Raw genomic sequence first — 15,548 nt, 5'->3', positions numbered from 1 at the left:
TGCCTTGATTCACCGCCTTAGAATACAAATTTCAGCTTAAAGAAGAGTTTGACCTTGAGTCTCTGTTTTCCAGGTGGTGCTGCCGACCTTCATTCTGGAAAAGCGGTCACTTCTGGAGATGTATGCCAACTTCATGGCGCACCCCGACATGTTCCTCTCCATCACGGCCGGGGCCACAGCAGAGGACCGCATCGTCCGCTTCGTGGAGTATTACCTGACCGCCTTCCACGAGGGACGCAAGGGCGCCGTGGCCAAGAAGCCCTACAATCCCATCCTGGGAGAGACCTTCCACTGTTCCTGGGAAGTGCCGAGGGACAGAGTCAAACCTCTGGTCAGGTCCAACCAGGGCTTGGCCCGGGAGCCGGGCAGGAGCCCCAACAACACGCAGCAGGGCGACGAGCCGTCGGCCGGGTGCTACAGAGTCCGATTCGTGGCCGAGCAGGTCTCCCATCATCCGCCGGTCTCTGGGTTTTACTGCGAGTGCCGCGAGAGGGGGATGTGTGTCAACGCTCACGTGTGGACCAAGAGCAAGTTCATGGGCATGTCCATAGGCGTGTCCATGGTGGGAGAAGGTACGTCCTCTGATAAACGCTGAGTCGCAGGAAGTGTCTCTAAAACAGTAACACTCTGCTCCGCTGGGAAAAAAAGATCCAGTTTTACACTCAGTGGAGCCAGCAGTGTCACGGCGCCCTGTCCTGTATGAAAGGCTATGAGACGTCTCCATGGCAATCCATGAGCACGGCGTCCTGGCTGTTATGACATCATGTGACTATAGGTTTAGACAAGGAGAAGCAGTGTGTGTGTGTGGAATAGGAGGGGGGGGGCAGCAGGCAAGACAAAGGAATGTGTGGGAGGAGAGAAGAAGAAGAAGAAGAAGCCTCCACATCTGTCACCTGATTTAATGCAGCAGGGTTTATTTCAGTTCAACATTAATTAGACAAATGATAAACTGTTTCATATCTCTCTCTCTCTCTCTCTCTCTCTCTGTCTCTCTCTCTCCCAGGCGTCCTGTGTCTCCTGGAGCACGATGAAGAGTACGTCTTCACGCTGCCCTGTGCCTACGCCCGCTCCATCCTCACTGTGCCCTGGGTGGAGTTGGGGGGCAAAGTGTCCATCAACTGTGCCAAGAGCGGATACTCTGCCACCGTCACCTTCCACACCAAACCCTTCTATGGAGGGAAGGTGCACAGGTCAGTGTGTGTGGAGGCAGTAGCTCAGTGGGTAGAGCTTCCAGTTGGGAACCGGAGGGTTGCCGGTTCGAGTCCCTGCCGAGGTGCCCCTGAGCAAGGCACCGAACCCTCAATTGCTCCCCCCTCTGCGAAGGGTGGTAATGTAATGTAATGTAAGTCGCTTTGGATAAAAGCGTCTGCCAAATGCTCGTAATGTAATGTAAATGTAATGTGCGTGTGTGTGTTTCCAAAATAGTAGTTAAGTGCTTGAATTTGGCTTTGAAAAAAGTGTGGGAACTCTGAAAATACTAAATCCTCTCTCTCTCTGTCTGTCAAACCTAGAGTGACGGCTGAGGTCAAACACAACCCGACCAGCACCATCGTGTGTAAAGCGCAGGGCGAGTGGAACGGGACGTTGGAGTTCACCTACAGCAGCGGGGAGACCAAGGTGATCGACACCAGCAAACTCACAGTCACCAGGAAGAAGCTGAGGCCTGTGGAGAAACAGGGAAGGACCGAATCCAGGTGAGACTCTGACCCGATCGCTCTGAATGGGGAAGTGGGACTGTAATTCCTCACGCACGTTATCCCTTTTGGCACGCAGGCGCTTATGGCAGCATGTCACCAAATCTCTGAAGGAAGGGAACATCGACGACGCCACGGAGCACAAACACCGGCTGGAGGAGCGTCAGAGGGGAGAGGAGAGGCAGAGGGCGGCGGACAACAAACCCTGGACACCCAAATACTTCACTAAAGAGGTAACAGCACAGGGGAGGACGACACAGGCAGGGTGTGTTCAGGGGGAACATTAATGTAGAAGCACTTCTGAAGCGTCCTTGAGCAAAACAAAGGGCAAGTTCCAGTCTGAAGCAGCTCTGCCAAGGCTGCACGCTCCTCCAAATGTCTTTCAGATGCATTTTCATTAAAGGAACCGTTCACAAATGTGGCTCTGCATCAGAATCCACACAGTGATAGGGAATTGTAGACCCATGAACACTGAATGGACATTTAAATCAGTGTAGCGCCCCCTACAGGCCTCTGCCATAAAGGTTTGCTTGGTGTATCCTCACCCTGCAGTTCAGGACTCATGAGCCAAAGCATGAAGTTCCCTAAATGGCCACATGATGACGCTATCTGCACTCAAACGCAACAATGGTGTCATTAGGGCGTCAACAGCTGATTGACAAAATCTCACACACACACACACACACACACAAGAATCCATAATAGAAGTAGTTTGCATTGAATTTTCTTGTCCTGTCGTTATTTTTGTTCCTCATTTTCATCTTTCTGTAATCCTTTCTCTTCACTTCCTTGTTCTATTCTATCGCTCTTTTTCTTCACCTGTTTTGTCGATCTGCTTTTAAGCGACTTATCGATTAATTAGAAACATTATCGTCAGACCGTCGTTGTCGTTAGTTGCAGCCCCCGATGACTTCATCGGTGTTTCTGTCTCTCTCTCTCTCTCTCTCACCTGCAGGGAGACAGTTGGATCTATAACAACCCACTGTGGAAGTCGACCTGACAGGCGGAACGGACGAGCTGGCCGCCCTCACAGACAGTAACAGAGATCCCGCCCCGCCCCTCTCCTCCCCCCCTTCCCCTCCCTCCCTCCCCCGTGCCGAGGTGACACGGGGGGCTGGGGAGGGTCGCGCCGATTTCCACGGACTTGGCCCCGAGACAAGCAGGAAACAAGCAAGGTGCCAAAGGGATCTCCACTGTTAGAACCACCGAGTTACAGGAACATTTTTATATACAGTGCTATAGCATTACTATTCAAGGTAGAGAGTATTTCTATTTTTCACCTATCCAAGGCCTTTTTTGCACACGCACAGTAATGAATTTTGCCACTGGTGTTTTACCTTGTACTTATTTCCTTGTTTTGAACGATCAGTACATGTGGTCATACATCCAGAGCCTTTAGTGGTCGTGCATCATTAGACACCAGTTTGTTCCTATAGGGCACTTTTACCATAGAAATATAGTCTTTTACATCTATGGCTGTTACCAATCAGGGTGGTCTCTTAAAGAGCTTTACACACATAACCAGATTTAAACACCATATACGGTAACTAAGTTATATACAGATTTGTATTAAGTGTGACAGAGAGTAAAGTGACTGTGGTCATATTACTGAACAAAGATTCTGATTGTTTTGTTTGCACTTTTGAATGTACCCGGGCACAGTATAACCCTATGCTACTCTCCAATCTTGTGTTATGTGCTATTACAAAGACGTATTGTGTTGTAACCCTTTTTTTTTTATTTTTTATTTGAACCTTTCCTCGGAACCTTTACGCCGTTTTATCCACTGGGGGATCCTAATCTGCGTAACTTGGCTGTCATATCTTCCATTACTACCTCTCTTATTCTGCCATTAGCTGCATTTCCCCCTCCTACAAATCAAACACTCAGAGGGTTTGTGTGATAGCGTTGGGTCTTTCTTTAGTCTTAGTGTGGCACCGGTGTCATTAGGCAGCCGCTGCACATCCAGCATTTCCCCCCGGAGTTAATACTTCTCCTTTTGGTTGCCCTCTGTGTTGAATATGGATGAGGAGCACGCAGGTATACACAACCATGTAGTCACACTGGGTGTCGCTGAAAGGTTAACACACCTCTGCCAAGACGAAACGATGATCTGCCAGAATCACAGTCGCTAAGAGGCAAAGTAAGCAGCCTGTCGGAGAGCAGAGGGAATGCAGAATGTCCTCCCACAGCTGAGTGACTGTAATGTCTTCACTTTGTTCATTTGTTAGCAGGATTACTCAAAGTTCTCCACTGATTTGGTTTTGGGGCGGGGGAGAAAATATTGAGAATCTCAAAGTAGTCCCAGCACTAAGAAGGCATGATATTTTTCACACTGCAATCAAATTTAAGAATTGAGTTCTTCCCTTGGCCAGGTTTCATCAAAATCAGGTCAGAACTTTTTAATTTCCACATGGCACTAGGATCCTTTGCAGTAAGTTTGGGGAAATTTACATTTTTGGGAAAATTCTCAAAAAAGGACTGTAACCATGGACCAAACTGATCGTTTTTGTTGAGAGCCCATATCTTGGTTAATTTAGGGGCTAGAGTTCTAAAATTTCAAAGACAGCAACTACATGACACAAGGATCATTTTCTGTAAGTTTGGGGCAAATTTAATTTTTGGTCATAATTCCCAAAACGACAGTGTAACCATGGACCATTATTGTGAAAAGCCGAGGCTGAGGAAAGAGCTGGAGTGCTTGAATTTTAAACACAGCATTTAGACAGCAATAGGATCAATTGCTGTAAGTTTGGGGTAAATTTAAATGTAATTGACGCAGCAGAAACCATCACCTCCATAATGGAGCTAAATGAACTATCGATCAACAATGATTAGGATGAAAGTTTTCTCTCTGCTTGTTTGTCCTCGTGTGCCCCCATGGTTCAACAGTGCGGCTGCCAAATCTCGTCACGACAGAAAGACATTGTAAAGATTCGTCTCCAGTCTGAAGACAAGCATACAGAGCATTGCATCACCTCTAATTACAATTTGGTGCCAATCTATAGCCGGCTACACCAGGATGAGGGATATAACATTACTGAACTTTACAAGCTGCCGGCCTAATGAGTCTAATGAGCACTTTTTCGTTCCCAAAGGGATCCAGATCAGTGAAGGTGACTGAACGATAGATGAAGGAAAGTCTGTCCAACCCTTATGAGACGTGTCCTCTGGTGATGTCCTGATTGTTACGTTACGTCCTGCATTAAGTGATTCTTAGTAGAGCAGCTTTGCAACACCTCATCTGTTGGACCACATGGAGGAGGAGGAGGAAGAGGTCATGTTTGACATCATTTTGTTCTAATAAACGTGCCATGGCAATCACCCACTCTGGCTTTGTGGTTTGTAAATACTTGACTCAGTGAACATAAAGAGGTTAGACTCTTTATAATGACTTAAATAGACAATGTGGTCAATACACTTTTGTTTACAATTAAAATCTTTTCCTCCTTTACCCTTATGGGTGAAGTTTTTTACTTATCACTCAGCCATCAATTAACTTTTGCCTGAAATTGTTTATTGAAAATTCAGTTTCTAGTATCTTTTCCCATCTTCCATGTTTTGGTAAATATTTGAATCAAAGCACATGAGGTGTGAATACTAAGCACATGGCAGCTCAATATGCTGTGAAACTGCTTGTCAACACACATAAGTGAAGAAAAGATCTAATAAAAATACTTCTGAAATGGAAAAGGATTGATTCATGTACTTTCACTCCAATATGTACTGAGCTTTGCAGGGATCTGAGGCACCACCAGTGTCAATATGCAAGACATTTATGTTGCACTCAAAGACTTTGCTGCCATCAAGTGGTTAAAGTTGTCTTAACCTTGGGCATGACGGCTCATGAAATGGTACAGCTGTGTTACTGAAGGTTACTTCCTATAATTTGCACATTTTCTAATCAACTATCAGGACAGAAAGCAAACAGATCCATTGTGGTTAAACCTTTGGGCGGTGAAGCAGCTGTGGGTCAAATACGTGACCTCTAACCAGATGTGAAGGATTAAAGAATGACTCCACCACCAAAAAAGCTAAATCACATAAAAATAAGTTCATTCAGTTTAAAATAAAACACAGACAAGATAAATGGAACAACTTGCACAATGAGCTTTTTTTCATTATAGCGTATATTTGAAGATGACTTTAACAGAACAATGTAAAAATGTAAACTTTGAAGGTGAGCAAAGACGAGCAGGTAGGGATTGTATATAAAAAAACAAAAAAAACAATGCAGTGCTGAGGACAGACACACGCTAAGGATCTTTCCTCCGATCCGTGTTAAAAGTGTGTGCGACATGAGCGAGAAACGTTTCGGCAGAGGGAAACAAACTATGTACACTCCACACGTCACGTTAAGGCTTAAATCTGAACTCTTCCTCTCGACACCGAGGAGGACTCCACAAAGTTTTAGGCGCTATGCAACTGAATAATGTGGCATTCTGGGGTCTCAAGCCTGAGATGGTGATACACACACACAAATTTCAGAGCAGCTCGAAGCAGAGAACAAAGAGATTCAGACACAAACAAAGTACGGTAAAGGCAAAAAGAAATCAATCAGGTGACACAGGTAAGTTAGTGAAGTGAGTGATTCAAAACGTACAGCTGTGCGTCTGTCGGTTCATTAAAAACAATCGCATATCGAAAAAACCTTGAATTAAGTGCAAGGGGTCGGCGACTTGTAGCACGCGGGGGCCACAGGGGGGCGCTGACACAGGGAAGCTCCGCCCCCTTACTTCCGTCGGAGGCACAATCAAAATGTTTCCTATAATCAAAGCTGAATTTGCAATATTTAACAACGTCACACGGAATAACGGGAAGAGCTTCGTTTCTAAGGTCAAGTTTCAAAAGTAGAGACGAAGCAACAACAGTGTCCAAATGTCAGGAGGGAGAACTTGTGACCGATACAAAAAAAGGTCAAAACTACTGGTTGCAGCAGTGAAATTGATACCTCGCGATTTTCTACCATTACGACAGGACGAGGTCACCGACATCGACTCCCTCTCTCCCCGACTTCCGGGTGAGTGACAGGAGCTGACGGTTGGAAAACAAACTACAAAAGAGAAGAGATGGACAAGAAATTAAGTAAATAGAACACTACAGTCCTCAAAATGATGACATTTTACCACATATCTCTATTCTCAAAATGTCGGTGACCAAGTTTGGACAAAAATTGCCTCGAAAATCGAAACGTTTTGTAAAACTGTGAAATTATACAGTAACTTAAAATCAGCAGCAGGACCGTTAGTTACATTTATGCATCTTAGTCATAGTTGTGAATACTTTCATATGAATATTCTCTCTATGAGAGTGTGTGTGTGTGTGTGTACAGAGTCGATGATTGGGCATTGGTTTCAGCATTGAGAACCACACCAGCAGAGCAAAATGACGTGTGTGTGTGTGTGTGTTTTGGCACACAGGCCTGTATGTTTTTTTTTCTTCTTTCTCAATTTTGTTTATGTGTAAAGCACGTGGAAAAAAAGGTTGCCGACATCCAAACATGTAATAAGAGGTCAAAGGTCACACAACGACCTAGGAGACCACATTCACAGTCAGACATCTGGACGCTGCAGTATGAACGGATGAAGAGCTACAGACAGACGGGTGATGGATGAGGCACTAGGCTCGCTCGCTGGACTAGAGAGCGCCCTCTGTAGGACGAGAGGCCTAATTTATTATCACTACTTTATACACACACGCTCGCTCGCTCGCTCCATTCTGATTTTAAAACCCCAGCAGCTTCAATGTTCACTCGATGCAGTTAACCAAAAAAAGGAGGGGGAGGGGCCGAGGGCAGAACTTCGTAAAAAATTCACATTCATCCTTTCGACGCGACGCGCAAACTCCTCCGGACGAGAATTATTGCATTCACTTTTCTGTTCGCCGTCGTACAAAAACCCCCCAAACTAAAACTAAACATCTCACACAGGGAAATCAAAGTAAAAACAAAAATCTGCATATTTAAAACATCACCACAATAATCCAATATATTAGAAGCCTTTAGACATTTTCTTTACACAACATATTTACATATTAGGCCTTGTTTTTTTTCTCTAAAGAATTTGTTGAAATGAGGGAAGCCCGGCCGCCGCGGGACGATTAAAAAGGGTCATATTACAGGGGGCGCTGTGCCTCCACAGTGGCGTTCCTCCATACCGCATACCGTCCTCTGTACACGCGTCAGGAGCCAGTCCTCGGCTCATCACTCGCTCGAGTCTGCCGCCTGTGCCGTGGAGCGAGGTCGATGGGTCTTTGGTGCAAAACGTTCCCAGTCTCCCCTCGTTCTTCCGTTCCCTAACAAGTCGTCCTGACCCACATCCGCGTACCCATTTTGATGTGCAGTTAATCAACGTACCACAAAAAAAAATGAATTAACTAACTAGCTAGAGCAGCCCTACGCCCTCGCCACACATTCAAGTACAAAAACCCCCCAAAACAAAAACAGAAACAGGAGACAAAAAGCGAGACAGACGTCCTCAGGCGAGGACGGACAACAGTTCTGGAGCGAGCCAGATATGACACTTCAACTCCCCCCTCCTCCCCCTCTCCCAACACAAGGGGGCGACCTAAGAGGAAGTGTTTTGAGACTTAGTGCCAGGTGACGCCCCCACCCCTCCCCCCAGTGTTCTTCTTCATTGGTTGTTAAGCGGTTTCTTTGCATTCTTTCCGTTTATTGATCCTAGCAGTTTGTCAGTCCGGATTACTTCTTGTGGAGCTTCTTGCCTTTCCTCAGGGGGAGCTTGTTCTTGATGTGTCCTCGCTTCCTCTTGGCCGTCTGTTTGGCGAAAAGCACAACAAAACATCAAAGCAATAATTCACAATCTGTGACAATTTATTCTACGACAATTCAATTCTCTGTACTTGATCAAAAAGGACAAAACAGGAAATGCCTCTACCTTTTTGGACGTGTACTTCTGCTTGGACGCCACGCTGCGTAGCTTGCGCTCCAGCGGCTCCCTGTTGTCCAGACTCTTGACCTTGTAGATCCTGACCAGCCAGTGCTCGGAGGTGAACGCCTCCTCCAGGTGCTTGAACTTGATGTCCTTGTTCCCGATCTCGGCGTTGCGCGTCCGGTCGAAGCCGGGCGGCGTCCGGAAGTCCAGCTGTGTGAACGGACGACCAAGCTCAGACCAGAGAAGCAGCGAGACGAGACACTTTTTTTTTTTGTCCGAAGAGCTCGCAGGTTAGCTGTTACCAAGCGTTACGGTTATGTTTGTGGGCCTCATTTCACACAAGGTGACATTTGCTTGACACAACTGCTAATTTATTTTTACGTTACCCCGGCACCCATTTTATTTATTCAACAGTCGAGCTTCAAAGGGGAACGAGGACGTGCAGGTGGAGCTGTAAACACAAACTCAAACGAGGGTCCTGACAGCGTGGTGTATTAATTGCGAACATCTCTACACACACTGGCTCGCCGTCTAACCTCTGCCAAGTGTGTTGCCTTACACTTCATCAGCGGCGGGCACTTACGTCCTCCCATTATTCTGCTCTCCATGCTCTTACACTCTGCCTCCCTCCGCTGCCGCCGCCGCCACTCCTCCGCCTCCGCACACTCGATTACCGCCGGTGCGTCCTCCCCGTCTGAAGCACCCTCGTCTCCTCTTAACAACTGGACTCCCTCTACCTCTCCTGCGTTCCCGCCTCGCCCTCCTACCGTCTTCACGTCTCCGTTCCCCTCCCTTCGCGCGCCATCTGCCTCGGCTTCTTCCTCCCTTTGTCGCTCGGTGAAGGACGCCGAATGCGAAATATATGACTTTAATATTACAGAGGAGCCACAACAGTGGAATCGCTTTTGTCGCATCCAATTAGTGCCGACGCACAACTCTAGGGTTGTATTATAAAGAATACTGAATTAAACTGGCGGGTTTAGGAGGCGTCACCGTGTTCTGCAGTATGGCCGTTATCCTGTAATCTGAAATCTATCTGCTGTCAGCCATAAAAACGCATGTTCAACCGGAGATCCCCCCCGACCTGCTCAGAGCCTCCTCGTCTCAGGCACGTTCTTATCGCTCTCCTCACCTTCAACTCTTTCTTACCTCTCCTGTCCTTCCTATCTCTCTCTCTCTCCCCCCTCTCTCACTCGCCCTCTCCCTCTCTCTACACTCTTTAGTCTGAAGCGGGCGGCGAGCGTGACACAGAGCTTTTGGCTGTCTGTCAGCGGGACGGCAGCCGCATTGATTCTTTCACATCTCGGCTCTCAGCTGTTGGCTCGGGCCGCATCGAGAGCGTAGGACGCGACGGGCACCCTGGCAACCGCTCTGCCTCTCATCTCTACCTGCCAGAGCCCCGGTGATGGCTGTGTTGGTGTTGGTGGTGGTGAGCACATTTCAAAAGCCTCCGCCAATCCTTCAATATCCCTCCACCATCCTTTCTCCATCCACACCTGAGGAACTCCCCGAGGCTTCTCCTTTAAAGCTCCCGCCCGCCTGTCAGCTCGGCGCTGCTCCACAGAGGGGCTACAGCAGCGCTGAGCTTTACTCCTTTGGTTGTGCTTGTGATTGTCTGGTAAAGCTGCAAGCGAGGGAAATATAGTACCGGGGAACTTTTTTATTTATTTATTTTTAAACATCTTTGAAGGCTTTTTCAGATCGGGGCACAAAGCCTGGGCTCATTATTTCTACCTGCGAGACTCGTTATTAGCAATTCTACTGATTTTAATTCAGTCGAGCTGCTTTCCCTCGAACTCCACGAACCCAGATGTGCTTGTTTGTCGGGTTATGCTCCACAGAGTGAGAGAGTGTCAAGAGCTCACCTGCATCTCTCCAAATCGATAGTAGGACATCTTGTACATGAGGCAGTTGAGCAGAGTGGGTGAGCCGGCCTTGTCCACTCTGAACTCTCCCTGAGGGGTGAAGTAGTCGCTCTCCTGGAGGACACGAGGGAGGAAGGAAGGAGGGAGGGAAGGGAAAGAGGGTGAGCGAGAAGTCAGCCAAGGAAAGAAAATGGTGTTGGTGAAAACGACCGGTGTCTCACTCACCCTGATGTCCTTGGGGTGTTCTCCCTCCGCTATCCTCACCATCCACAGGAACTTGTTGATGTCATCGCCCGAGTAGCCGATCACGCCTCCGAAGATGATGAGGACGTAATCCACGTCCAGCGACCTCATGATCTGGTAGGCCGCGCTCTCGTTGGACGACATGGCCTTGCCCACCTGGAAGAGAGACCAGTAAGCCAGTAAACAACAGAGGAGAGTTTGGCGTTTGGTCCAAGTCCCCATTAAAACCCACTTCAATTACAAGATGAGACCGCAGACGAGAAACCCAACGAGCTTTCTCTGCTGGTTCACTTTGATTGTCCTTGCAGAGGAGATTAAAATGCAGCAGGTAGACGGCAAGGAAAAGAAAGGGGAAGAAGAAGAAACGCTTGAAGTGGAACAGAGACTCGGAGAAGAAAATCAATGCAACATCTCACAGCAATTATCTGAGAACTCCTCGTGGCGTTCGTTCAACGGGAGAGGCTCACGTGTTTAAAAGCACCTTTTTCTTCATCCAATGTCACGGGAATATCAAGAACACCCGGAGCGGAGACGAAGAGGGAGGGAGACTCACCAGCGCTATGTGGCTGTTGTTCCAGGTGTTGTTGTCCACCAGCGTGGTGCGGTTAGCCATGCCGGCTATCTGGTAGCCGTAGTCCCACCAGGACATGACGCGGGCGTGCTCGTCCGTGTTCTGCCTCAGCCAGTAGTAGGCCTCCCTGAAGTCGTCCAGGATGTTACGTGTTCTTAAAAGGGACAATTACAAGAAAAGAGGAGAATGAGGATCAGAGGTAACGGAGTCGGATATTAATATTTCAGTTAGGAGTCAAGGCTGGCGGCCACGGTGGAAAATAAGCCCCAAATATATGCAGAGGAGCGACGGAGGACATTAATCCAGGGAAGCAATTAGTATAGGAACGGTAATCACATTATATTTCTGTGTGTGTGTGTGGAAGGTAACGTGGAGTGACAGCTCTGCCGCTTCCACCGGCTTAGACACGGTGGATGTGGCGATGCTGCGCTGGCGTACAGATACGTGAGCGTGGTTGCATCTGCGCTCCGTCCTGCCCTCCACATTCCCTTCCTAAGTGGCTTTTTAAAGAGAATATTTATGCGCATGAAGATCACAGAGAGAATAATGTAGCGGCTTCTTGTACGTTCAGAGGCGGTCGGTGCTTGTTTTCCTCCGACCCTGAGAGCAGTTAAGCTGTCTTATTAAAGATCGTAGGTGTTCGTATGGATACTTCTAGGAACGTCATTAAATAAACATGTGCCCCCTCCGCCCTCTGCCGTGTTTCTGCACATACAGCCCTTCTAGTTTACATGCAAGCCAGGCTGCTGCAATAGAAACTTTATTTGAACTTTGCTCGACTCCTAAAGGTTCTTTGACTCTTTATGTGAACTCTTCTTCTTACCCGTCGTGGTTGTACGACGCCAGCACCACGCTGGGACTGGAGTAGGCGTTGCTGGTGACCCAGGTGCAGTGGACGGCGAACATCATCAGCAGCATCAACATCAACATGGTGACTATGGACTTGATGTTGGGCCCGAGTCCCTCCTCTGCTTTCTCCTGCTCTGACACGTGTTTGCGCACCTTGCCAGCCTGCAGGGGGAGACAAAATCCATGACGACGCATCCTCACGCTTCATCTAATTCAGATTACTAGGTCATTTCCTCCTATAGAGCTCATAATCACATTACATTCTCACCTTGTCATAGAGATTCCCAGAATTCCTCTTGTCGTCTTCGTCGCTGCTGTCCTCCGCCGGCGGCTTCTCCCGCTTCGTGTCGTCGCCCATGTAGTGCTCGAAGACGCTGGAGAAAGCCACCGCCGACAGCATGCACACCACCGGGGTCAGGGTGAGCATCAGACGCACCATCACGCCGGCGAAATAGACGGCGCTGATGGCGTACAGCGCCACTGGAACGGAGAGAGAGGGCCGAGGTCAGACGAGGGATAAAGGGAGTGTCAATGGGGAATTGGACAGGAAACGGGGGCGGAGGGAGACGCATGAGGAGGAGAGATTGAGTTGGTAGCGTAACACAACATAATCAGTCTATATTAGCCGTGCACGCCTGTAATCCTGCAGGGACGCAGCTCTGGACGCCGCTCACCCTTGAAATGTGGCGACCTGCCTTCAACAAGTGTGCGGCTAATCAATAGTATTAATTGGCTGATTAAGTCGGGGGGGAGAGAGAGTCTGCTGAAGGACGGCCTTTCTATTGGCCAAAAGTTCTCTGCCCTTGATCTCGCCGCCTCCGTCTGTAAACATGAAAGTCGTGTGGCGGTTTCGATTCGGCTTTGAAGCGGGCGGATCGTCAGTCTGCTAAGTGTTTTCCCTTCACGGAGACAGAAGGGAAACAAGGATGAATAAACGATCGCAGACAGACAGACGAGACGCTGCTCTGTCCGCCGCTCCGCTGCACCAGGTGTCTTTACATTTAGCTGCTAGATGTTACCCATCATGCATCATCAACCGTCGCTCACATTCTGTTCACCGCCATGCTGTTGTTGACAAATGATACATTTCAGTAACTACTACATTATTTAAAGGAACATGCCAGTGGATTAATTATATGATGCCACCGAGGAGATGAGGTTTTGAAGGTTATTCCCAAAAAACGGATGTGATTTATGTAATGAGTTTATATGAAACATTCATACCGAACACTCGTTCATCATTGATGTTCTTGATGCAGAACCACAGGCCTGCAGGGAAGGTGCAGACCAGGATGTGGAGGTCGAAGAAGAAGGAGACCCACGTGGTGGGCTGATGCTCCGACACCGACGCTATAATGGGAATGTGAATCTTGGCGTAGCTGGGGAGAGAGAGGGAGAAAGAGAGAGAGAGAGAGAGAGAGAGAGAGAGAGAGAGAGACGGGGAGGAGAAGGAGGAAGGTGAGGGTGGGGAGAGGAAGACAAATGATACAATGCATCTCTCTGATAAACTGCTAAACTGTTTAGGGGGAAGTGATAATTCCACTTCCCAACAACCTGGTGAATTATGAACAAATCCAACACTACAGCCCGGCGCTTTGTTCCTTTGTGCTCGCCGTCTAATCTGTCAGTCTTCTTTATTCACTGTGGCCGCCTCTTCAGCACAGCAGCCTCCACGCAATTTTAAATATTTCTCTCTGAAGTGAGCTGTGATTACAGCTGGGGAAGGGGAAAACACACAGCGCATTAAGGAAATAGTAATGGCCTCTGAAGGAAAGGAAAAAGGATTATCCCAAACTGCCTCAGTCAGCAAAGGCGAGGGGATTGATCGGTTCTTATTGCAGAGGAATCAAACACGTTGCGGCGCGCTCAGGGAACACGAGGTTCTGCTGCAATTTGGGAGGCGAGACGTCGGTGCCGCGCCGCCTCCCCTCGGGGGGGGGGGGGATGGCAGCGGGGGGGCTTTTACTGCCTCCTTACACACATGCACTCAATTGGACAAGTGTTCCATCGACAGTGAGGGTGTGAAGGTCAGCGGGGCTTACCCGGTGTCCCAGAGAGAGTAGAAGCGGCCGCTCCACGGTGCGATGTACCCTGCAGGAAGAGAACACAATCAATACAGGAGTAAAGCGCCGTGCATTCTGGCTCGGCTTTAGAACGCCGCCCGTCACTCCCCGGGTCTGCGGGGCCGGAGGAAGTGATGAACTGTGGGTAAATGAGCGGAGCTAAATCAAACTGCAAATAATCTTTATGGTTTGTTTTATCCCCCTGGAGTAGCAGATGGGCGGTGATGAGATAATTGGTGGGCCAGTGTTAAATATATCATGATGACTTTATAAAACTTTAATGCGAGCGTCTTTAAATGAAATCTACAGCACTCGTTACACTGTTCTCTATGGCAAAGCGGCTATTTGAGGAAACGTGATGATTTACAGGCCTGGAGATAATGTGGAGTCCAGTCTATCTGAGGACAAACACAATGGTGCTTATGATTCACAACCGCCATATAACACATCCATATAATGAGCTGTACAATGTATATCAAATATGATGGCGGTTAAGATCCATAATAGAGAGCTTTTATGTGGAGGGCAAACTGTGGCTCCGGAGCCATTAACACAAAGACAACAAATGGAGGGTCGTTAATTACAGCTTCTGACTTGTTTATAAATGTGAGAGAAAACATTTAAGGGGAAAATTGCACCCTGGCTAAGTTTTATACAAATACTGGATTTAGGTCAAGCTTTGGTGTGGAGTACCTTCCTGCTCTCCACTGTACACACACACACACACACACACACACACACACACACACACACACACACACACACACACACACACACACACACACACACACACACACACACACACACACACACACACACACACACACACACACACACACACACACACACACACACACACACACACACACACACACACACACACACACACACACACACACACACACACACACACACACACACACACACACACACACACACACAATCTGTGACGCACTTGCACCGGCTTATGCATCAGCGTTTATCATAACAAGACAGAACACTTTAAGACGACAACAGAGCCCAGTGTTTACCGACATCACGACTGAAAAAACATTGTCCCGTCGTCTCTCCAGCAAAGGAAGAGGAGGGAAAATGAATGTAAGCGGAGCCAAAACGGGTGAAATGTGCTTTCATCGCATTGGACGGAGCCAAAGCCTCGGCGGACACAGACTGTAGCTGTGACAGTGACAGCTAGGGCCGGGAAATAATCTCCTCTCCAAGACAACTAAGAGAGAACATATGCTGCAGCACAAACAAAATGACAGATCCTGAACGTATCAGGGAGAGAGGGAGGGTGGGGGAGAGAGAGAGAGAGAGAGAGAGAGAGAGAGAGAGAGAGAGAGAGACAGGGGGAGGGAGAGAGAGAGAGA

The 15,548-nt window shown here is 48.1% G+C and overlaps 2 protein-coding genes across 2 annotated transcripts in view; one reads left to right on the top strand and one right to left on the bottom strand.

The window, feature by feature from the left end:
- The window catches only part of osbpl10a (oxysterol binding protein-like 10a), a 44,201-nt gene extending 39,179 nt beyond the window's left edge, over window positions 1–5,022 (top strand). The window contains exons 9-13 of the mRNA XM_076139636.1: window positions 74–572; window positions 1,004–1,190; window positions 1,512–1,694; window positions 1,774–1,927; window positions 2,650–5,022. Of these exons, the coding sequence (XP_075995751.1) occupies window positions 74–572; window positions 1,004–1,190; window positions 1,512–1,694; window positions 1,774–1,927; window positions 2,650–2,694 (1,068 nt within the window). The 3' untranslated portion in view covers window positions 2,695–5,022. The remainder of the gene's footprint in view (window positions 1–73; window positions 573–1,003; window positions 1,191–1,511; window positions 1,695–1,773; window positions 1,928–2,649) is intronic.
- Window positions 5,023–5,265: 243 nt separating this feature from the next.
- The window catches only part of LOC142989895 (dolichyl-diphosphooligosaccharide--protein glycosyltransferase subunit STT3B), a 50,348-nt gene continuing 40,065 nt past the window's right edge, over window positions 5,266–15,548 (bottom strand). Inside the window, exons 8-16 of the mRNA XM_076139635.1 lie at window positions 14,158–14,206; window positions 13,340–13,494; window positions 12,384–12,595; window positions 12,090–12,277; window positions 11,249–11,420; window positions 10,678–10,851; window positions 10,453–10,566; window positions 8,591–8,797; window positions 5,266–8,469 (exon numbers count right to left, since the gene is read on the bottom strand). Coding sequence (XP_075995750.1) covers window positions 8,395–8,469; window positions 8,591–8,797; window positions 10,453–10,566; window positions 10,678–10,851; window positions 11,249–11,420; window positions 12,090–12,277; window positions 12,384–12,595; window positions 13,340–13,494; window positions 14,158–14,206 — 1,346 coding nt within the window. The 3' untranslated portion in view covers window positions 5,266–8,394. The remainder of the gene's footprint in view (window positions 8,470–8,590; window positions 8,798–10,452; window positions 10,567–10,677; window positions 10,852–11,248; window positions 11,421–12,089; window positions 12,278–12,383; window positions 12,596–13,339; window positions 13,495–14,157; window positions 14,207–15,548) is intronic.

This window comes from Genypterus blacodes, unplaced genomic scaffold, assembly GCF_046128005.1.
Source record: "Genypterus blacodes isolate CSIRO-AG114 ecotype Tasmania unplaced genomic scaffold, CSIRO-AGI_Gbla_v1 ptg000438l_1, whole genome shotgun sequence".
Classification (NCBI taxonomy): domain Eukaryota; kingdom Metazoa; phylum Chordata; class Actinopteri; order Ophidiiformes; family Ophidiidae; genus Genypterus; species Genypterus blacodes.
Note: the sequence above shows the minus strand (reverse complement) of the source record. Positions and strands in the feature narration are given on the sequence as shown.